General features: G+C 34.2%; 1 protein-coding gene across 6 annotated transcripts; it reads left to right on the top strand.

Moving 5' to 3' along the window:
- The first annotated feature begins 2,837 nt into the window (after positions 1–2,837).
- On the top strand, positions 2,838–13,603 carry LOC109160422 (tryptophan--tRNA ligase, cytoplasmic-like). 6 transcript variants are annotated; one of them, XM_019308720.1, is made up of 14 exons: positions 2,838–3,078; positions 3,189–3,239; positions 3,364–3,449; positions 3,657–4,045; positions 4,140–4,325; positions 4,707–4,758; positions 4,902–4,967; positions 5,816–5,902; positions 7,949–8,041; positions 9,601–9,681; positions 12,224–12,295; positions 12,717–12,785; positions 12,945–13,055; positions 13,287–13,603. In XM_019308720.1, the coding sequence occupies exons 4-14, from the start codon at positions 3,693–3,695 to the stop codon at positions 13,335–13,337; spliced, it is 1,221 nt and encodes a 406-aa protein (XP_019164265.1). In that variant the 5' UTR covers positions 2,838–3,078; positions 3,189–3,239; positions 3,364–3,449; positions 3,657–3,692; the 3' UTR covers positions 13,338–13,603. The 6 variants fall into 6 exon arrangements, with proteins under 6 accessions (XP_019164265.1, XP_019164262.1, XP_019164263.1 ...); XM_019308717.1 differs by having other exon boundaries at positions 3,364–3,453; XM_019308718.1 differs by lacking the exon at positions 3,189–3,239 and having other exon boundaries at positions 3,364–3,453.
- The last annotated feature ends 11,411 nt before the right edge of the window (positions 13,604–25,014 follow it).

Raw genomic sequence — 25,014 nt, 5'->3', positions numbered from 1 at the left:
TCTCCAAGGCGAGGTCCGCCCACCTCGCTGTCAACCCTACAACATCGCTGCCGTCCGTCGATGCCGCCATACCAAGAGAAGAGAGACCAGTGAATTACGCCGGAAAAAGCTGCTGAATCACGGAAACCCTAGCGAGAAAACCAGGAAGAAGCCAAACCCTAGACTTTTACGCTAGATAGAAAAAAAAAAAAAAAAAAAAAAACTAAAGACTAAATAGTGTAAAATCGGTTTACTCTCTTTATTCCTAATAGGCTTAAGACTCTAGTTAGGCAAGGGTCCATGATCCATGATGGACCACATTAATTAATTAAAGGGAATCCTAACCAAATTAAATCTTTTTTAATTATTATTAACAGAATTAATTAAATAATTAATCGGGAATTAAATGCCGTAACACAGGGTGTTACATGTGGCACATGCCATTATCGGTATAATAGTCCAAAAAGACTCGACGATTCAGAATGAGTCAGGCTCGACGATTCAGAATGAGCCGGATGGAACGTTCCAATAAATAATAATTCAAAAGACTCGACAATTCAGAATGAGTCAAGCTCGACGATTCAGAATGAGCAATTAGGAACGTTCCAAACCGAACAAAACAAACAACAAAATATAGGTTGCCTCATGAGTTTGACTAAACATTCAAAATAGTTCTTATAAACAAATAGCCCGATGTAGCAAAAATCATTTCCTTAAAAAAAATCACATAACAAGTACATAATTTATTGTACAAAGTTTTTCAAGTCACATATTTTCTCAAGATACATAATATTTCCAATTATTGATAATAAGTTTATCAAACTAAGAAATCTGCAAGGTATAATATAAACCCTTCCCAAAATGACAATTTTCTTAGTACATAACTCTTCAAAAATCGTAAAATAGTTTCAAAAGAGATGAAATAGCTTAATTGTAAAGAACTTAAGTTATTAAACATGAGGTCCCCTCGCACCTGGTGATAATTCCAGTCCAGAATACACAGCAACATTTCCAAACACAGCTCAAAACTTCACAAAACACATGTTTAATTTATAGTATAGGGCAAAAATAGTTTTGAGAGACATAAACACTTACCTAAAACATCCAAATCTTAGCTATTTAGCTCGCCCAAATACTCTTTGTCAAAATTCCTAATATTTTCAAACATCAGGGCTCCAATGATAAACCCAACTCATAAAAAGTAAAATATAGAGGTTAAACTCACCTAGAATACTCCAATATCTTAGAGATCCTAAGCTTGAAAAAGATGGAGATCAAAGCTTCTAAAGTTTTTCCTTCCCCTATCTCTCTCTAATTAGCTATCCTGGTCTTCTTTTAAATAAGATGCTTATCCAAGACTAAAGTGGTTCCTTAACCTTTAAGGGTAAAGAAGGGTAATTTGATAATTTTATCCAATATCAAAATAAGAAGCTTTGACTTGTTGACTTCACTTAATAAAACATAAGTATAATTGCATTTATAAGAAAGTGGGTATTACAGCCTTACAGGAACGCCCCCTGCTCAAGCCTGATCGTATTGACTCCTTTTTTTTTTTTTGTTCATTTTCCTTTTATTGTTCATGCTCTTAACTCGAATCTTAATCTTAATATATATATATATATATATATATATATATATATATATATATATATCATTGCTTTTTTTCTCAAAAAAATGAGGACATACTTTATCTTAAGTACAAAGAATCATGCTTCCATTGAAATTATCATTTCAACTGAAGTACAAAGAATCAATGCTTTCACTCTGCTAGTATGGTATTTACACACAGTTACGAGAGAATCAGCGAAATTACACAAACTATGGGTAGTAAATTGTAAAAAGACTTTATTATCCCCAATCCCGCCGCTGGCGTCTCTAAATTCGCGAAGCGCCGCCGGCAGTTCTAATTATACTTAGGAAGTTAGGGGTGAGCAAAATATCGGTTAACCGATCGATAATCGTTAACCGATAACCGAACTGATCGAAAAAATCGATTATCGGTCGGTTACGGTTATTAATCTTTAAAAAAATTTAATTTTTCGATCTTTCAGTTATTTGACAGTTATTGGGGTTCGGTTATCGGTCGGCCGGTAACCGATATATAATATTATATATATATATATATATATATATATATTATAAATTATATATAAATTAGACTTATATACTGCCAGTAGCCTAGTCATGAGTCCACTATCCAAGGCCCAGATGCCACTCAGCCTATATCACTTAATCCTAAATTCCCAATAGTTATGTTGTACAACTGTGTGCACCATGCATTATATATATATATATATATATATATATATATATATATATATATATATAAATTATATATAAATTAGACTTATATACTGCCAGTAGCCTAGTCAAATGAGTCCACTGTCCAAGGCCCAGATGCCACTCAGCCTATATCGCTTAATCCTAAATTCCCAATAGTTATGTTGTACAACTGTGTGCACCATGCATGGTGCACACGGTTGCAAAACGATGTCGTTTTGATTAAAAACGCGCGTTCTATTAAAAAAAATAATTCAGTTTCGATTCCTCTCAACAGCATTATGTTGTTTATTCATTGTGGATATTTAGTTCATTCATTCTGGATATTTAATTCATTCATTATGAATATTTAGTTCATTCATTTTGGATTTTGTGTTATTCATTCACTATGGATATATAGTTATAGTTATAAATTTGTGGATATATAATTCAAATTATGCACAAAAAAAATAATATTGCCAGAAATTAATTTGTTTTTTTTTTTTTTATGAGACGCATATTTTTAGTCAAAATGACGTCGTTTTTGTAATCGTGTGCACCCAGCATAATTTGCGCTAAATTCCTAAATCCTAATTGCCTAAAATCCCTAAATGCCTAATCGTCTGTTCGTTCATTCAACCATTCGGTCTGGAATCTCGTCTTCTCCACGAGAGTGACGACTGACGAGACCAGTAGACCACGATTTCCACTCATCTTCTCCCATCCTCGGCGACAGTGCGACACAGCCGACACTCCGGTCACTCAGTCAGGCGGTCTGCGCCTCTGCGGTTACTCCCTTCGGCTTCTGCTTGGCTGCATCGCTCCTCACTTCCTCAGCCGGTCAGTCCTCTCATGGTCTCAAGTAATATAATTATTTAATTAGTGTTTTTTTACTGTTAATATGACTGATCGAAACCCAGTTTCTCTTCTCTCTGTGTGGTTCATGGCAGATAGGAAAGAGCGAGGCAAAATTTTTTACTTTTCAATTTCTTCCGAACAATGTAAACTTTTCTTTAATAGAAATTTCTTTAGTGAATAGAGGGAAAAGAGTGAGCTTTAATACCAAAAGATATATCTTTTTTAGTTATTTATGTTAAATTGTGACATTTTTCTCTGGAACTATAGAAGTGAAGATATAAAAGCTTTGTGATGGATCATAGTCATGTATAATGCAGTGGAGAATCTATTCAGTAAAGAAGTGAATTTTCTATGTGGGTACGCACTCACTGATATGACAGCATATGAATCTGTATTAATTGTTGAGTTTATTTGAATGTTTTGTGTATGGTCGGTTTTTTGGTCGGTTATATATTTACCTTTGGTCACTTACTGAGGTCAAAAACCTATGTCGGTTATTCGGTCCGACCGTTTGCTCACCCCTAATTATACTGCCAGTCACCTCACCGGCAGAGCTGCAGAGCTGAATCGGCGATAACACTCAACGACAGACAGTAATGGAGAAGGAGAGTGTCTCACAGGACGATTCAAAGAAAGAGCAAGAAGAAGAAGAACAGGTAGTGAACCCATGGGAAGTATCAGCCAAGGACGGTGGCAAAATCGACTACGACAAGTTGATTGACAAGTTCGGCTGCCAGCGGCTGGACAAGTCCCTCGTTGACCGCGTGGAGCGACTCACCGGCCGCCAGCCCCACGTTTTCCTCCGCCGCGGCGTCTTCTTCGCTCATCGCGACTTCAGTGAGATTCTGGATGCTTATGAAAGGGGGGATAAGTTCTACTTGTATACTGGCCGTGGACCTTCTTCGGAAGCCTTGCATATGGGTCATCTCATTCCATTCATGTTCACCAAGTACATAATTTTTGTAATAAGATTATCTATCTTGTTATTGTATATAAATGCAAATGGTTTTTCATTTTCGTTTGCTTAAATTTGGGCTGTAAAGGTACTTGCAGGATGCGTTTAAGGTGCCACTTGTAATTCAGTTGACCGATGACGAGAAGTGTATGTGGAAGAATCTGACGGTAGAGGAGAGCCAAAGGCTGGCCCGGGAGAATGCCAAGGACATCATCGCCTGTGGTTTTGACATTTCTAGGACGTTTATCTTCTCTGATTTCGATTATGTCGGAGGGCAAGTAATATAACTGACATTATTTTCTCAACTTAGGCAGTGGTTATTAATATGCTGTTTTCTTTTGACTTCATTGGTATTCATATGCATGCTTTGTATGGCTATGAGGGTTGCTTGCTTTTTGTGTAAGTTTACATTTGATTTACTTCTGTCTTCTTCTCAAACTGCAATTTCCTTTCTTCATATTCAAAAAGTACATTGCTATGACCTACCAAAGAACTATAATTTGGGGGTTTCCAATAGTGAAATGTGGAGTTTAGTTGTCTATGCTTAATGCATATAATTTGAGGCAATGTGCATACTATGAGTGGGAATGGTAAAATACATTTGTTTTCTGATATGGTTAAATTTGCTTCTAACAAGAATTCTTCGTGGGTGCAGTGCTTTTTACAAGAACATGGTGAGGGTTGCTAAGTGTGTCACTTATAATAAGGTGAATAAACTAAATTTGCAAAGAGTTTGACACCTTGCAAAGTTCTGTGACTACATCACAAACATCTGCGGATTATTACTCCCAGTTTCCTATCTCCTTTGTGGAAATGTTAAACTTACTATGAGGTTTTATTGCTGTTGCAGGTTGTTGGCATTTTTGGTTTCAGTGGTGAAGACCATATTGGAAAAGTCAGTTTCCCACCAGTTCAGGTAGATATCATCTCAAACTATTGCTTTTTTGGAAATTATTTCATTGTTATTTTCCATTAGGGAAAGAACATGACTTGTATTTTTTTTCATTTTAATTTTATTTTCTATGCATATCTCTGCATTCACTCCTCACCCTGATCCCTCCTAAACCCATAAAAGGAAGAAGGGAAATGGAATTATCTATTGTTTTCTAATCATTGTTGGAATCGATTGAAAAAGTGTGTCCAGGCCTGCTACAGTTTGTGCTTTCTGTTTTGCTCATCTAGAAAACTTTCATTGAAGAAAAGGCCTTAAGATAAGTTATCACCATCTGTCATACTTGGTGCATTTTCCCGCATTTTACTTGGTGCATAAAATGAGGGTAGAACACTTTAGCATGTGTTGAAGGCTTTTTTCTCAGTGTGTTTACTTGCCAATCAGCATCTGAAAAAGCTCTTTTCAGTTGCTTTCTTTTCTTCCCCCCTTTCTTTGATACAACAGGGGAAGGGAAAGTGTAGTCACTGATCTGAGTTTTTTAACCATGCAGTATACCTTTCATTTGTTTTGTCATTCACTTTTTGTTGCAGATGAGTTCTGATAGGCTTTTCAAAGCTTGATTCTGTTGAAAGTGATTAATTTTTTTTTCCATTTCTCTTTTGTTGATATATATATATATATATATATATATATATATATATATATATATATATATATATATATATTCCTTTTGATAAATCATTCATATATAAGTGGAGTAGATATAAAATTTTGTCTGTAACATCAGTGTCTATCTTTCCTGGATTTTTTAAATAGAATTAGTTTGCGCCTAATTTAATGTGCAGAAAGACTCTAATTTTGCATAATTACAGGCTGTTCCATCATTTCCAAGTTCATTTCCACATCTCTTTTCAGGGAAAGATAATCTTCGCTGTCTGATTCCGTGTGCAATTGACCAGGTTCATTCTTGCTTCAATGCTTTCAGCTCACGCTTCAGTTTCTTCCTGCTGCAGATTTGTGAATAATCTGATACTATATAACTTTATCAATCTGCATATGTGAAGAAATTAAACTTGTAGTATTTGCATTCCCATGGTTTGTCATTTTCTGGAAATATCCTCATGCTTTGACAAGTAGAAGTATTGACAATTTGATGATAGCTAATAACTATACAAGTATTCCACTCTCCCTTTGTGCAGCCAGTATCATTTGCCTTCTAGTACAAATACTTGAACTGCTTGATTAATTAGTAATTTAGAAATGTAACCTACCTCCCACACTGGGGATAACAATCATCTAGAAAGATGGTAATGCAAATAGTGGTTTCTATATCATTGTTATCCTGAAATTCTATGCATAACTACTTAACTGTCAATGATATCCTCCTTTTTTCTTACCTAGCAAACAGTTATGATGTACTACTCATTGGGTTCCCTATAAGCTGAGGTTAAAACATAATGTGAATTCAAGACTTGCTTGTTGTGGTTTAAAGTTGTTTCTCTTTATCACCCTGCCATGAGTGGGTATGGGTGTATGGCCTTGGGGTTTGGGGGTTTGTGGGTTTGTGGAGGCTTTTGGCAAGTTCTGTTTCCTGAAAAGTGGAAATTCAAACATGTTAGGATTCAAATATTATACTTCATACAAAATGTGGTCGCATTCATGGCCTCTTCAATTTGTGTAAAAAAAAAAAGTAAAGTGTTTTTCATGGAAAAGCTTTGTGTAACCTTTTGTTCAGTTAGTATTACTTGAACAAATTTACCATGATTACCTGAGCAAAAATGGCTCAAAACAAATGCAAAATCAGTCAAATGATAAGAATACCACTAGATGGGTAAGGCCAATATAACTGCTAGAGACTAGGTGCAAGAGATGCAAACTGGTTTCGTTTGCATAACAATTAGCAAAATAGTGCAATCAACAATAGGAGCAAAGATATTCAAACATGAGCATAGATATATGGAAGGGATAAAATGATGACTTTAAAAATAAAAAATTGCAGAAAATGGTTTTGGCCCAAATCACTGAGAAATTGTGAGGCCTCTACACTTGAGAAACATGTTGAGGTTGTCGGTAGATGTTGGCTAAAGATGACTTGCTTCAGATGAAGAGATGGTGAGGTTGCGTATGGAAGGGAGGTGGAATGAAATTTGGATTTGAATGAAGTGTTATATTTACAGGGGTACTTTTGGAATAAAAAGACAAAGTATGCACAAAACATTTAAACATTGTACGTGATTTATGGACTGTAAAAGTGTGCCTAATTAGATATGAATTAAGTATGCATAAAAGTGTTTTGGGCTTAATCAATACTATTTATTTATTTTACTGCATATATTTTACTTTGAATATGTTCTATTATTTGGTATATATAGGATATATATAACAGTTATCATCATTTATTAATAACTTAAATGATGGTTTTTCGAGGACCTTTTACTCCAGTGGTGTTGGCTTGAGAATCTGTGCATGAGATTTTAGGTTCAATGACTTCAATCCCCCTCCCACTTAGATATACCAAAAACAAATAAAGTCAAAATTGAACTGCACCTTGATTAGCCTTGATCTCTATAAGGGTCAAAGTTCTCTATCATTATTCGTTACTGAATATAGATGTAGAGAATTATAACTGATGTTGTCTTATAGTCATGGGTCAGAGTTTTCTAGCATCACTAATGATTTACTGTGAAAATTATTGTTGGAAATAGGCAGCCATATTTACTCTACTCTAGGAAGTTGTAGCCTTGAGAGGAGTAGTTTTTAGCATTTATTATGCCTTTCAAAAGCTTTCTTTATGCCTATATATATGGTTGTAATATGGAGAACCAAATATATGAAACATGAAATAAAATATCATTTCTACCTCTTCCCTTTACTGTTTTTAACAATTATAACTCCTTATAGTTTTATTTCTTTGTTTTCATTCCTGTGTTTCATTTTCATTTTCTTTTATTGTGGTTGATCTTGTATCTTTCTGAAAAGCTAAAGCTGATTTAATAATTTTTCAGGATCCTTATTTCCGAATGACACGAGACGTTGCTCCTCGAATAGGCTATCATAAGCCTGCTTTAATTGAATCATCGTTCTTTCCTGCTCTACAGGTATTGCCTTCCTACTTGTTTAAAAAGTTGCTGACTACACTAGACAATCTTCCTTCTCTGCCCTTTTTCTGTTTTTGGATGGGTTGAAAGTGGGAGGACAGAAAATGGGAGAGAGTAGCAGGGAAAGTTGAATGGAGAATAAAATTTGTGTTTGGCTGATGGGAAGAGAATGGGTGGAAAGGGAAAGAGAGAGTGAGAAACAAAGGTGATGCGTGCATTGAGAGTGAGATGAGCTTGATTCAATGTTTCTAGTGTTGAGATACAAATGGACAATTTTACCCTCCTTTTCTCCCCATTTTGGAAGGGAAAATTGTTGATAGGAATGGAGGGAGTATTTTCTCCCCCATTTTCTCATTCAATGTTTAGTTACAGTTTTTTGTTTTTCATTTGTCAAGTTCACTGATTTTCATTTTCCATTGGAAAACTATTTTTCAATTAGAAGTTATTTAAAATTCAATTATTTTCTTCATATGTATAACAATAAAAATGTTAGTTGTAAAAATAATATTGAGTGGGTGCCTGGGTGGGTAGGGGGTATATCTTAGGGGTTAGGGTAGATAAATAGTGGTTAGTAAAGTAAGCGATGATGGTAATAAATGTAGGTGTAGTGATGAGTAGGTTAGTAGGTGGTGGTGGGGTGCAAGTAGCTAGAGATGAAGTATATAGGTAGTAGGCTAGCAAGGGTAAATAGGCAAGTAGTAGTGGTAGAAGGAAGTAATAATTGTAAGGGAAAATTGTAAAAAATGCCCCTCTATAATATGCCAATTATCAATGTCACCCTTGAATTATGAGTGGTGTAAATGTTGCCCCTCAATTATCAAAACGGTGCACATATAACCCCTCCCGTAATGGACATGTGGCTCCCCGTTAGTGTATGACACCGTTAAGTCGGAGTAAATATGTAATTTAGTTATTTTTTCCATCCCTCGATTTGAAGTACCAGCGATGGACATCGGTGGGGAACCACATGTCCATTACGGGAGGGGCTATATGTGCACCATTTTGATAATTGAGGGGCAACATTTACAGCACTCATAATTCAGGGGTGACATTGATAATTGACATATTATAGAGGGGCATTTTTTTACAATTTTCCCTAATTGTAATGGAGGTAGTGGTGGTGGGTGGATACTTAAATAATGGTGGGTGGGTTGGTTGGTAGGTCAGGCTATGGGTAGATTGGTAGATAGATGAGGTGAAAATTTGTAGGTAGCAATAATTATAGACAAAGTTATGTATGCAGTATGTTTTGGTATTTGGAAAATTTGGAAGACAATAAAGTGTTTTCCAAATTCCTTTTTTAAGTTGGAAAGTTTTTCTAGTTACTAAAGGCACCCTAATATTTTCAACCACCCAAACAGTGGAGAGTGCTTTCCATTGATTTTTAAATAGTGTTGTTAATATTATAGTCCTTAACAACTGATTTTCTGCTTTCAAATTAGTTATGTTCAAACTTCAAAGATGTTAACATTTGTTCTGTTTATGGATCTATTTATACAAGTTAATTCTGTTATTCATTAAAGAATTGAATATTTGTCTTCTGGAATTTGATCTTGTAGGGTGAGACGGGAAAAATGTCTGCTAGTGATCCAAATTCTGCAATATATGTGACAGATTCTGCAAAAGACATTAAAAATAAGGTTAGTTTTAATTTAAGCTTTCCTGCCAGTTTATTTTACAGCTAATCAGCTATATATTCACAAATTTAAATCTATGAAAAAGAACTAATTCCACTTTTAGTCTTTCGAGTATTATAACGTTTCCATTGTTTTCCCAATTTCCCTCGACTTAAAAAATGGACTGGAAAAATCCCTTTACTTCTCTGACTCTCTGAGTTGTAAAACATTAGTCCTGATTTAGACAAACTTATGAAAAGCGAGCGCTTTTGCACTTAAAGCGCAAAAGCGACGCGAGCGATCCGAAATCGCTTCGCCTTGGTGAGGCGCAGGTTCGTGACTAAGCGCGCACCTTTTGCGCTGTTCGGCGGAAGTGGTGAAGCGGTGAAGCGCACAAAGGCGTTGCTTTGTCACGAAAAGCGCAAGTCAACGGTCAGTTTTTAAAAAAAAAAAAAAACCTAAGCTAATATCGCGAGTCGCGACTGCGACTGGAGGAGAAGATTCGCAGAGAAAAAAAAACCCTTGCCGCTTCTTTCCTCTACGGCTCAACCCCTCTCTAAGGCTCTAAGCTGCTCTCCACCTCTCGCCGACCACCGCCCTTGCCGACCGCCGCCTTCGCGAGTCCTCTGTCCTCCTCGCCTCCTCGCCGTTCACACTGCTGAGTGGTGACTGGTATCGCTGTTTAGTTTTTTTTTTTTTTTTTCTCTTCCGTAAAGATGGAAGATACATATGTTATATTATTTATATGTGAGTTGAAGCCTTGATTTATGTGAGTTAGGCAGTAGGCAGTAGCCTATTAGGACTTAGGAATGTAGACAGTAGAGTGTTAGTGTCATAGTGTTATTGTGTTTTAGACTTTTATCTTAGCACATTTAATAGTTTATTTTTATTAAATGAATAAATGATGATATCTAATAAGATTAAGAGTTAATATAAGTTAATAAATTTTGAAAATTACAATTTACAGTTAATTAGTTGAGTATTTATCATTTTAGGAGTTATTTTGGATGTTATTTTGCATAAATATTTGAAGTTTTTGACTATATATATGTATAATTTATATATATTTAAAGCGTCGCTTTTTGTGAAAAAGTGACGCTTCGCTTTGCGCTTTCGCTTTAAAGCAAAGCCCGGCCTTGTCGCTTTAGTGCGCTTTTCCGCTTTAAAAAGTTTGGATTTAGATTCTCAGTTAAACAGACAAAAATGCAAATATATGCAATTTCAGGGTCAGTTTTACATTTACTGCTGTTCATTGTCTTGTGATCAGCTCATCATCAGGAACATCCCTAACCACTCTATATATGTACTTGTCATAAAACGAATAAGAAACAAGAAATTCAGAGATAGAGACTATTCACAATTGCATACCTTCTGAGCTCGTATTTCTTCAGAATTCATAATGAAAATGGTTCTTGTTTCTTCTCCATAGTTCATAGAGAAAGTAGTACAGCTGGCATTCATAGTTTTATGTATAGTTTTAACAGTTTTTTTTTAATGGAAGAGCTTGTCCATTTTGAGAAAGATGGGAGTAATATTCTTGTCCAATTTTAAGTCAATGGGAAAGAGTGGAAATGCCACTATATTTAAGAGTAAAAGTGGAATTAATTCATATATAAAATCTTCCAAGAAGCACTTAGCAACAAAAATCCATATGCACGCAAATGTATTTGTCGTGTACTTATGTAAACTACTATTTTTTTGTTTTGGATTAAGATGAATACTATTGAGTTTACCAAAACAAAAAATTTCTACTTTTGCTTCCTTTTCCATATAGATTACACGCAATATCAGCTATAATATTAAGCCAACTCTTATATTCTGGGTTTTATTTGTGACTTTAATGTATGTTGCAAACATTAAATAACCCTGGGGTTTAAGTTTCTTAATTTATTTTCTTATGTTCATGACCTTTAAATAACTGTGCAATTTATTTAAGATATACTCTGTAGCTATAAGGTCAAGATGTCAAGTTAGAGGGTATATCCTGCATTCTTGCCTATGAAGCTAGAAGAGTGTACACTGTCAAAATTAATGAAACAAATCCTGATCTATGAAAAAACAGAACCCTGTTTCCCTAAATAAATAACCAAAATGCTTGTGAGTCCTCTAACAGCATTCAAATGCCATCCACTATCCATTTCCTGCCATATATGATCAACAATGGTAACTAAAAGAATTTATGCACTCTCGCTTCCAAATCATTGCATCTCTTGACCATGGAGCTGCAGCGTTATTTACACATTTCTAGGAGTGTGTATCATATAAAGAAAGGGTGGTAAAGAACACGTGCTCCATTGTCTCCCATTACTTTCTGAGCAGACAACAAAGTGGATCATTCATGTGCTTTCACTTCAAGACTCTCCTTGTTGTATGGCCTCCTATGAGATATTGACATGACCACCATAATTACTAGGGATCTAGAATACCAAAAGTGAGGCAACTTGAAAGTAGATAAGAACATAAAAATTGTTTCCTTCTGACTATCAAATTTCTTGTAGCAAATAGATTAATGCTACTGAGAATAACCAGTTTTATCTGTTACTTTCTCATTTTTAATTATGCACAGATAAACAGATATGCATTTTCTGGTGGGCAAGATTCTATAGAATTGCACAGGAAATACGGAGCTAACCTTGAGGTAAATTCTTTTTTGTCCAATATGACTAAATGTTTTGTAAAATAACTTGTGACCATATTGGATTTTTTTTTTTTTACTGCAAAAGATGATTTCTTTTATATTGTATCATTATCTCATAATCGTAGATATGTTTTTTTTTTTTTTAAATGTCTTTTGCCTGTTTAGCATTCATAAGTTCTGTGGAAACTTTATTATTTTGGGATGTATATTTGTTGGTTCTTGCAATGGCTGATGAGATTTTCATTTTGACCTTTGTATTCTCTCACTTGTGCTCAAACTTTTACTTGAAGTGGCTGCACATATTTTGTTCTTGCCATGGCTTTTTTTTTTTTTTTTAAATAATTAAATGCTTTGTGTTTTCTCTCACCTCGTGCCTTCCTCTGGGTACTCTTTTTTTCTTGAAACTGGGGACTTTGTTTAGGTTGATATACCAATCAAATACCTGGGATTTTTCCTGGATGATGATGCAGAACTGGAGCACATTAGAAAGGTGCGATGCCTATATTTGTCTTTGGAAAAAAAATTGAAAATGCAATGGCGAAACTGAATGTATTTTCTTATCTTAGCAGTCCTTGTTTAGATGTGAGATAACTCTGGTTGGTTTAATTTGTTTTCCTGATAATGCTGCCTATATAATTCCAAATTTCAGGAATATGGGGCTGGGCGTATGCTGACAGGTGAAGTCAAGAAGAGGCTTATTGAAGTTATAACAGAGGTTGTTGAAAGACATAGGCAAGCGAGGGCAGCAGTTACTGATGAGGTAACTAACTGGTTGATTTTTTCATTTTTACCGGGTGGCTTATAATTGTTTCAACAGAAAATGTGTTCAAAGAAATAGTGAGGCTGGTGGGTGGGTGTTGTAATTAAATTTTAGAACTACTTTAACTGCTAGCTATAAGCCTATAGCTGACCCCTCAGTGTTTTTTCCTGAGCCTGATTGCTGCAAGTCTTTGGTTATTAACGAAGGATTATATTGTGTGGTTGTGTGCAGATGGTAGATGCATTCATGGCTGTACGCCCACTTCCAAATATGTTTTGCTGAACTAACTTTCATCAGTTCTGGGTACATGTGATGAAGAGGCAGAGATAGAATATGATTTTACTAGAGACTAGAGACTAGAGAGAGAAGAGTGATTTGGATTTGGAAATTACCCACCCATGCATGTTATGCAAATTATATTAACTACTGAGACTCGAAATTTCTTTCCTTGGTGTTGGGGAATTTTGTGGTGATATGCTCATTTATAATTATATAGACAACAAACAGTGCTCAAGGCTTGTGGTCTGGTTTTCTTCATTTTTATTTTTAAATTAAATACAGAGGACTACACTATCGAAAATGAAAATCAGATCATTGCTCCTCAAGTTAGTGTAGCACTACAGTGCTCAATTCCTACACAACTTTTCTCAATCTATTCATTGACGCTAAACGTAACATTTGCAGCTACAAGGAAATGAATTAGAGTTGCATTAGAAAGTGAAAAGAAAATTAATGTAACTCGTTTTTATAATAGTGATGGTGTAATTTTCGTGTATAATTTAATGGGATACTTTTGAGGGTAGGATTGGAGCAAAGGAGGGCCCTCTCCGTTTTCACTTTTCACCTTGTGTTGGGAGCGTGAATTAAATATCTAAGGCAAGAATTTGTACAATTATTATTGTGTGGATCATATTTTGTATACTGTAAAATAAGGTACATTTAGTACAAAAATAATGTACATTATTTTTGTACTGAGTGTACAGTATATTGTATAATGTACATTCAGTACAAAAATAATGTACATTTAGTATATTAAAAATGTACTTTTTGTTATGGTTCACATAACACTGTATGGACTGTGGTCCACACATAATTTGCTAAATTTGTGTGAGACCGTCTCACGAATCTTTGTCTTTTTTTTTTTAATTAAAAAATTAAATTTAAAACATTATTTTATTTAAAATTATTTAAAAATATTTTTAAATTCGATAACCGCTATGTCAGCATGTTTCTAGGTAAACAAGTCATTTTGTATTGAATTGCATGAGTTTGTATTGTTTAGGGACCTAATTATATATTTTTTTTTAGTTCGATGGTCCAACTACAGTTTGGTGTGAAGTTGAGAGACCTATACAAATGCTTGAAATGAGTAAAGGAAACTTATTTTATGTTCAATCTAAGAGCATACAAATGATATTTGCTAAAGAAAAGATTTTCAAGATATGAGCATATTACCACAAAAACTACCTCCAAATATAATTATAACTAGATTTTCACGCGCATTGTGCGAATAAGATAATACCCAATGATTATTTTTAAATAAGAACTTCAAAATATATCAATGCAAGATTATATAGGATATGTTCATGCATAGGTAATTGAATGTTGAATTTGTTTATTTAAATCAGTAATTCAAAGTATATGTATACAATAGAATATATGAGAGATTGATTATAATTGTCACTAAAATAAATATTTGCAACTTTGTAATAACGTTAGTCTAAATATTTAGTTTAAAAACGATAGTCTAAATAAATACTACTTTTGGTTTGAATTTCTCTAAGTCTTCTTAGTTCTCTTTTGGGTAACATTGTCATTGTCTTAATCTTCAGTACTTGTACTCTTCTTTTTTATTGGTAGTGTCAAGTGTGTCATGTGCAATTGGGTTACTGGTGATAGCATAGAGCGCAACATCATGCAATGAAATTATGGTGGGTAGAAAGTTTTAGATTTGTATTGTTGTGTATATGAGAGATCTTAGTTGTACTATGAACTCTTTATCTTGCAAGCGCTTGTTGATATTTGGTTGTGGTAGTTTTTTTCCCTACATGTTTAATGTGTTGTAAGATGTGTGTCGTAAATTTTCATGTAAAACTGTAAAAGTATTGAACAAAATATTAATATTTATTATATTTGTAGAATGTTTACGAGTAGTTCATCTTGTTCTAGTTCCATAACTTAATGACTCTGCAGGTAGTCCGAATACTAAGTGATTTTGTTGTCAATGTTGATGCTGATTTTGCCTTTAAAACAAACAGGTTGAGTCTAGAAAATGAAATGAATTATAAATTTATATTAGTTCTAATATATTTAAAGGATACACAATAAGTATTATACATACAAGATTAATAAATGTTACAACGGTGACTATTTTTGAAATTTATTCATTTTCTGGATTTGCAAGATTGATTGTAATATTGTTGTAGTCTCGGCATCTTTTCGATGCGTCAAGTGTGTCACAATGTTCTATTGCCCTACATTGGCATTTTTGATAATGAGTTTTAAATGTAGCTACGTAAGGTAATGATCTAATTGCCATTTACACATTATTATCATCATAAAAGCATACCAGTCATTTAGGTGTTCTGCTCGATGTATTTTTTGTTCAACCATTATTGTTGAATGAGTTCTTGTACATAGATAAATTCATAGTTTATTTAAGAAATAAAATTAGATAAGGTAGTAAAAATTAATACATTTTAAATCATCTTAATAAATAAATATGATTTACCTTTAAAGTGAACAACTGTGATGTAATCTAGAGATATTACGGTGTAGTTTCATGCTTCAATTTCTTGGATTATTTGAATAACCTCTTTGTCAACAAATCCTCCCCAAGTAGTTAATATGATTGACTTGAAATTATATTTTATTTTTTTTCATGGTATTAATAAAATACTTGGTAAATAAATATATAGGGTCACACTTGTGTGAGACCATCTCACGGATCCTTATTCGTGAGACGGGTCCGGTCGGGTTGAATCAACATGCAAATGGCATACTTATATGCGCAAATGTCATACTTATATCCTCGTTCCAATTTCTCAACAACCATTTGCTTACCCTCGGGTTAGCGAGTTAGCGGCCGCTACGTTATCTTTTGACATCACGTAGTCAATAGAGATAACCCCTGTTGTGAAAAATTGTTTAATGGTATTATGTCTACGACTTATAAGTTTAGACTTACCATTCCACATCTAACTCTGTACTTAACCAATTTTGGCTTGACTATCGCAACGCACACAAATTGGAGGTACGAGTTTATCTCTAGGAACATTCCCGAAAAATGGCATAGTCATTCGGCCTACTCGCTCGCGACACGAGTGTAAGGCTCTCAGCTTTGATCCCTTCATGGATCTTAGCTATCACAAATCATTTCGAGAATTTCCATACAACCAACTGCGCTGGCCCACGTAAACACGTAGCCTTTAATGGACTTAGCGTCCTTTGATATCCGTGCTATACTTTCCAAGTACAGCTAGATACCCCACGTAGTGCAGTCCAAAGTCACGAGCATACCTTGAGTATCTCATAATTCTCACTATTGCCTTCTAGTGCGCAACACTAGGGTTACTCGTATGTCTACCGAGTTCGTTAACCGCAAAGGCAATATCCGGCCTAGTACAACCCATTGGATACAGTTAAACTACCAATAATCTGAATGTATTCTCCATGAGAAGTACAATCTTCGTGATTATTGGCAAGTTGTACGTTAGTATCTAACGGTGTCCAAACCACTTGATTATCATCATTTACAAGGATTCAATCAACTTAATGAGATTGGCTTAACACGAGACCATACGGTCTTCTCACGATTTCAATCTCGAAGATTAAATCTGCCAAACTCACACGTCTCATGTCAAATCTCAAATTTAACATGTTCCTGGTAAAATTGATCCTGTGATCGTTACTACCCACGTTGAGTTTATCGTGTATAGACAAATAGTGATAACCTCGTCTATCGTACGCATTACGTAGACATTGGTCACCTTTATTTATACTAAACTCGTTACTTATCATTGTATGATCAAAACTTACATGTCAAATACTAAGGCAATTGTTTCGAACCATACAATGATCTCACCAATTACACACTTTCTTTTCACAGCGTGGAACCCCAAACCCTCATGTCGTTCCATGTCTACTAAGAAAGCGATACATCCATTTCGATGAACTTCCAAGTCTCGTTAGACGGCTATGGCAAGTATCATGCTAATGGATTTCATTCTCATCACAAGAGAATACACATCGAAGTAATTGTGGCACTCGCGTTGCATGTAATCTACAATTTTACAAGCCCGGCCATTTACTTCAATATAACCAACCGGTTTTATCTTTCGATACGTGATCCATTTAGGATCCAGAGGTTTTACAACCCGGAGGAAGAACAACCAGTTCCAAGTATGATTCTCTAAGATAGAATCTACTTCACTCTCGGTAGCCTCTCTCGTGTTGGTCCACCTGTAGAAGTCACCACTTCTACATACGTTCGAGGCTTGTTTTCAAACAACCTTGTCAGAAAATTCAGTTCATTTTCTAGTAAACAAGTTAGACTGTGCACATCACTTTCTAACATGTACGTCATAAAATCTGGACCAAAGGATTTTTCAATCCTAGCTCTCTTGCTACGTTTAGCTTTGAGCTCGAGTTCTCTTTCATACCCTTCAACCATAGCTACGTCGAAAGTTCATTTCAACGTGCTAGGTCCTTTTATTGAACCTTCACAGAAATTGCATCTTCTAAAGAGCGATAAATTTCTTAATTCAATTTACCGTGTTCTTATGTACATCCAAACTATAGGACTCGTGTACTAAGAACCACAACGCCTTTGGCAAGGCACCCCCACATTTCAGGCATTAGTAGGAAAACTTCCTACGTACCCACAATTCGGAAGAATTTAATGCGGGTAACCTTATTTAAAAGGTACTTACTTGTCCAAAGTATTGTCTCACCCTATATACCTTGAGGTAGACCCGAACTTATCAATGTCTTGATATTTATGTTCGGCAACAACGTTCGATTGAGGTGAATACCGTACCGTACGCTCGAGTACGATACTAACGCTTGCGCCGAAATCACCAATAGGTGTTTCATATTCACTACATCGATCGTTCGTAACCGCATTAATCCACGATTAGTTTGGTTTTTCTTTTTATTCTTATAAAGAATAAACATGTGTTACATGTTAACACATCTCGTAGGTGCGAACAAATCAGCACTTACGAATCCATTCGGGATTGACCGAAGCCAAAGCCACGAATCCATGCTTCCTAGATTGAAGCACGAATCAGTGCTTAGTAATGAAGCACGAATCATGCTATACCAAGCACGAATCATGCTATACCAAGCACGAATCATTGCTTCTAAACTAACGCATCGATTCCAAAGCAATTTCTATTGCTTTAAATTATAAACTCACAGCAACATTCGGTTGCTTAATTTATAATTCCAGTGCTACCTAACACTAGGATTATTAGCTAATTACACATTTAGCCAAACCTCCTTTCGTGCTAATCACGAAGCATTTTACAACGCTAAATTTAATTAGCCCCTTGCACAGTGCTAATTCAACATTTTGGACGTCCAGTGCTATTAAGCACTATAATTAGCACTTCAACAAAGCATTTTTCGTTAAGCTCAAGCTTAATTTTGACGTCCCAACAATTTGTCTCAAATTACATTTCATACTAGTATAATTTGGTTTTTTTTTTTATCAAGTTAACTATAACACAATTAACAAGAACAAATCAACCAAATTTTCAAACTAGTTGAACCAAGCTTATATAATCGTACTCAGAATATTATTTAAAATATTCAACCCTTGAGCCGTGACGCTCACGATTATATAGTTATCCCAATTTTTTGACAAATTGATTCTACTTTGAAATCTATATCGTTCAACATGAACTAGAACCGAAGTCCTTTTACGAGATTTCAAACATGTAACATGCTTGAATGTGCACCACGAGCAACATTCACGGATCCAACACTTTTGGAATCCATCGACTTGTTCATTATCAAAAGAGATAAGGTTTTAAGATTATTGGTGATAATGAACCAAAATCGATTTAATATCCCAAAAATAATATTTATATATACACACAAAAATATACATAAAATATTATTGGATATATATTCGAAATATATATATATATATATATATATATATATATATATATATATATATATATATATATATATATATATATAACGGACCCAAAGGTTATATATACATATATATCTACGAAAAAGATATACCTGTATATATCAACCAAAAATTGGAACTTATGATCCTCAGGGGTCGTTTGGTTCAAGAAATGTTAGATTACCTTAGAGAATGTTAGATTGGTGGGAATGTTAGATTACTGAGAATGTTAAATTCATGTGTTTGGTTAAAACTGAGATATGTAATATAAACCTGTTTGGTTTAGGGGTTATTTTTTATGTTATATTATTTTTTTTACTTTAATACCCTTAATTAACATATTTTATGTATTTCAATAAATTTTAAAATGAAAAATAAATAAATTAAATAAGGCAATGGTAAATATATAAGTACATGATTTAAAAATAATTAACTAAGAACTTGAACTTTGAGAAACAAAATTACTTTATAAGCTAAAATGGCGTAATCAGAAATAAAATAAAATATATAAAACATATAATTACAAAAATAATTAAATATGATATGTATAATAAGCTAACATAAAGTATATATTTCATAATAGTTATAATTAAAATGGCAAAATAGCAAATATGCATGGGAATGTTAGAATACCTAAGATTTGTAAGGGAATCACATTCCCTTAAAAATCCTATGTGGATGGTATATTAGATTTCTTGAAGAAAGTTGTATTCCCATAGGAAAATAAGATAACATGAACCAAACATGGGAATGTGACATTCCAAAGCTCACTTTCGCTTAGTTATGTTATATAACTTGAACCAAACACCCCCTCAGATTATAATTCCAATCCAACAAGAAAGTAGAAAGGATTTTTGCTTAGAGCATAATCCAAAACAAGAGAGAAGGAGAGGAAGAAAGATTAGTACGAGTTAGACGAAGTGCCTTTTTCCTTAAAACCTTATTTGTCCCCTCCCAAGAGTGCTAGGAGCGTTGTGGCCTAGGCTTCCCAGGATAAAACGTACAATGGTTCGACGTTTGAGCACCCAAACGAGCGAACCCGGCAAACTAGAGCTTGAGCAGAACACAGCTTCAAGAATGGAGTAGGAGCAGAGTTTTGAGAGAGTAAAACTATGTGTGTGTTTGTTCGTAGTTCTTTTCTACTTCACTGTGCAAAAAATCTGCTGTCCCACTCCCTTCTTATATAGGAGGTGAAGAATCAATAGCATTCAATTTTGGCATTTTTTGCACGATTTATAACACCTGAAACAGCCACCATTATTTGAGATTTAATTCAAAAAATTCAAAACTGGAATTAATACAAGATTAATTCTGTAACAGTCCAGAACCAACGAATGGTTCGCGTTGTTTCAGCTCGGTTACTTTCGTCCAAGGCAGCCACTTTTGGGATGCGTGAATTTTCATGCGTCAGTGCACACGAGACTGAACTCTCGTGTGTGCTCACAACACGAGAGTCAAACTCTCGCGCTGCTCAGCAGCAGCCGCGCGAGAGTTCAACTCTCGTGTAACGCACACGAGAACTCTCGTGTGACTACATGACGCACGAGAGTTTGATCTCTCGTGGTGTGGTCATTCAGTGTTGGAAAAATTGTACAGAAATTGGCATAACTTAGGGGGTGTATTCAATCATGACTTTTGTAGAGTTTTAAAGACTTTTAAAATGATAGATTTTAATAAACTTTGATTGACTTTCATAGAGTCGTTCAAAACTTTTTAAAACTTTATAAGACTCTATAAAAGTCTATATAAAAAACATTGATAGACTTTTATCAACTTTTTATTTTAAAAAGTCTACAAAACTCATTGAAATTCTAAATTGAATACATCCTTACAAACTTTCAATGATTTTGATTCTTATCATTTATAATTTTCTTACAAAACATTTATAATATATCATAAAATTTTCTTATTATGTAGTTCTTCACCCACATCAACATTCTCAACATTATTATTTTTATCCATAGTATGTTGAGACTTATATGCTAATTACTTATATATATTATTAATAAACATAAAAAAAATCATTAGAAATTCATAACAATATTGAATAATAAAATTTATAATAAAAGAATTGATCAAATAAAATATTTAAAAATATAATTACAAGTTGCATAAATAAAAATAAAAAATCTAATATTTATAATATATATATATATATATATATATATATATATATATATATATAATTATACTTAATATATTGCTAGGCATCACGCAAAGAACTATTATTTGCAATAACAATTTGAGACTTCCCACAACAACAAGGTGTTACTGTTTGCAACCCCAAATTATTGTTGTGAACAGTAGTTCGCTATTCATGGTAACTTGTTAAAAAAAAAAGGAAAAATATATATTACGAATATAAACATAAAAAGAATAAAAATCAAAATATATAAGTATTTATATGAATATTATGAAACATATACTAAAATTTGATGATGAAAAATTTGCTTTGTTCATGTATTTAGGGAGAATTAGAGAAAGTTATGGATAAAAAATTCATAGAAAAAATAAAAATCAATATAAACAAGCAATAATGAAATAAAAATAATATTATTTCGAATTTTTAGAGGAAGATTGTAAAGTAGGAGAGAGAGAGAGAGAGAAAAATTGGTAGAGTTTAGGTATGAGGAAAATATATAGGATAATGAAGAAAAAAATAATTTTATTAAATTTATATAGGTTTATAAAGTTTAAATTGGGAGAAAAAATAGAGTTTAAATAGAGAGAGAAAACATTCAAAATTGTTAGAAAGAAAATTTTGAAATTTGGGGGTTGATGGTTGGATTTCAACTATTTATATTTGAGAAGAAAAAGTCTACAAAAGTCTTAAAATTAAAAAGTCTACAAAAGTTTATAACTTTTTGAATACCACGTGACTTTTAAAGACTCTCTAAAAGTCTTAATCGAATACCACACGACTTTTAAAGACTCTTTAAAAATCTTGATTGAATACCGCCTGACTTTTAAAGACTCTCTAAAAGTTTGAATTGAAAACCCCCAAACTTTTAAAGTTCATAAAAGTCTTTAAAACTCTATGAAAGTCATGATTGGATACACCCCCCTTAGCCCGCAAGGCCAGCCAATTTCTAGACGACATTCGTGCCCGCAGGTGCCGGCGCACACGAGCTCGGGCTTGAATCAAGCTTTTTCGATCTCGTTTCTAGTTGGAATTTGATTTGCACCCCCCCTCCCCCGCGACCCAAATTGGAAGTGGACCCCACTAATAATTGTACCACAAAATAGCTACTTAACATGTCATTTTATGCCATTTTAATGCTATTTTTCCAACATACACAACAACAATAAGTGAACTTTAATTTCTAATCAACAAAAGGTACATTTGTCCTTTTTATTTTGGCTTGCTAATGTTTTTTTTTAACTGATTTGCAGTAGCCTTTAGTATTTTATTTTGTCATGCTTAAACTGATTTGTGCTCATTGTAAATCTGCTTTGTGCTCACTGCAGGGGTTAACTAATGTGATCACAATTATTTTCAGAAGCAGAGTAAAGAAACTATGCTCAACATATTCATGCAAACTAGAGTAAAAAGCATAGAGGGATGGCGTTCATGAAACATTTCTGGAAACGTGCCAAGGCAACGACTACATCACAATTTGATGAAGTTGTAAAAGAATTGGCAAAGAGAGACCCTAAAGCAAGTGAGGATTTGATAAAGTATCCACCCAAGCTATGATGTAAAGCATTCTTCCAAACCAGTGTTAAATGTGATGCCTTTGACAATAACTTGTTAAAAGCTTTTAATGACACTATCTTAAAAGTACGATCAAAGCCTATAGTGCCAATGCTTGAAGATATCCGTGTTGCATGATGAGGAGGATTGCTGAAAAACGTAGTTCTATGGATAAGTGGCAAGGAAATCATGGTCATATCATCTTAAAGAAATTAAACCAAAATGTGTTAGATAGTGTTGGGTGGCATGTCGACTTTAATGGCATTGATGGGTTTGAGGTAAAGAAAGGAAAACATCAATTCAAGGTTAAGCTACTGGAGAGGACATGTAGATGCAAAGCATGGGATTTGAGTGGCATCCTGTGTATACATGTTGTTTGTGCAATATTTGATATGAAAAAAGATCCAGTTGATTATGTACATCATTGCTACAGTAAAGAGATGTACCAACTGACTTATTCTCAAACACTTGAACCAGTAAATGGAGAATTATTCTAGCCAAGAACACAATTTGAAGATATTGAAGCTCCTATACCAAAGAGAATGACAGAGCACCCCAAGAAAAAGAAGGAATTGAGAGGAATCTGAGCCACGCCATTCAAAGACCAAATGTCTAAGAAAGAAGGAACAATCAGTTGTTCCATGTGTAAGGAGACTGGACATAATAAGAGATTTTGTCCAAAAAAGGCAACTGAAGCTGTCATTGTATCATTTTTTGAATGCTACTGACTCTCAATTGTTCCATGTGTAAGGAGACTGGACATAATAAGAGATTTTGTCCAAAAAAAAAAGACAACTGAAGCTGTTAGTGTATCATTTTTTGAATGCTACTGACTCTATTACATGAGTCAACAACACTCCACTGAGGTTCGATTTCATGACCTCCCACATGGGAGAGGTCACACATGCCATCTGGGCACAAGGTACACTGTCATCATCATTCCCATTGCAATGCAAAACATCACAATACATTTTAAGACTAATAAAGTGCATAAAGTTTTCCTTGTAGTCCATATACCTCTACTTAGCAATCATTTTACTTGCAAAGTCATACACTTAATCTTAAATCAACATAGGAACATATTCCAAATTCACACTACTGTGCTGGAAATTACGTAATAAATAAATTGCTACAACTATTACACTAAAAATCAGCCACATTCTCTTAATTTTTTTTTAAATTTTCCTGGATTGAACTTCCAAATCCCTTCGTAGGTGTTTGATTTCATCCACAATCCGAAGAAGACGAGTGTGATGACTGATCGATTGAGCGACTCCAGAATGCGAGAAAAATCTGAGGGCTTGTGTATTGTGAGTTCAGAGAACGAAGAGAAGAGAGATCAAAGACAGAGAAATTGAGATATGGTTTTCATGGAGAAATTTGGGAATGTGCATAATAATAATTCATGATTATATATATATATATATATATATATATATATATATATATATATAATCGCACTCAAGTGCGAATGCTTCGCCCAGGCGCGAAATAGGAATGAATTCTGTCCGTCCACGTGTCCAGATTTAATGGATGAGAAACACTGATTTTTTTAAAAAATGCGGTGGCATTTTCGTAAATAATTGAACATCGAAGTGCAAGTAAAATGTATTACAAGTGCATGTAAAATGTATTATAGGTGCAAGTAAAAATTTACACTGAGCATCAATACTTAGTTGCACCTATAGTTATAAGTAGTTGCACATATAGTTATAAGTAGTTGCACCTAGGTGTATGAATGTTTGCGAGTGGTTTTCAGGGGTATTACTACCCGCTGAACTCAGACCAATGAATGTTAACTAGGCAAAATTACATGTACTTATAGGTGAAAGTAGGTGCACCTATAGTTATAAGTAGTTGCACCTATAGTTATAAATAGTTGCACATATAGTTATAAGCACACCCAGGTGCATGAATGTTTGCGGAAAGTGAATGCTAACAAGGCAAAATTACATGCACTTATAGGTGAAAGTAGGTGCGCTTGTAAGTGATTTTACTTGCACTTCGATGTTCAATTATTTACGAAAATGCCACCGCGTTTTTTTTTAAGTTATTAGATCGGGACATGTGTCGCGAGCTGATTCGTTCGCATATTCCTTCATGGGCACTTATTCGCACCT

Source organism: Ipomoea nil, unplaced genomic scaffold, assembly GCF_001879475.1.
Source record: "Ipomoea nil cultivar Tokyo-kokei standard unplaced genomic scaffold, Asagao_1.1 scaffold2846, whole genome shotgun sequence".
Lineage (NCBI taxonomy): Eukaryota > Viridiplantae > Streptophyta > Magnoliopsida > Solanales > Convolvulaceae > Ipomoea > Ipomoea nil.
The sequence above is the reverse complement of the archived record's forward strand: the minus strand, read 5'-3'. Positions and strand labels throughout refer to the sequence as shown.

What these genes read in the sequence shown, in the direction of transcription:
- LOC109160422 (XM_019308722.1), top strand. Translation starts at nt 3,693, where the DNA reads ATGGAGAAGGAGAGTGTCTCACAGGACGATTCAAAGAAAGAGCAAGAA. An exon ending in GATTTCGATTATGTCGGAGG is followed by an intron (nt 4,326 to 4,706) that starts GCAAGTAATATA and finishes TCGTGGGTGCAG; the next exon opens with TGCTTTTTACAAGAACATGG. An exon ending in CAAAAGACATTAAAAATAAG is followed by an intron (nt 9,682 to 12,223) that starts GTTAGTTTTAAT and finishes AATTATGCACAG; the next exon opens with ATAAACAGATATGCATTTTC.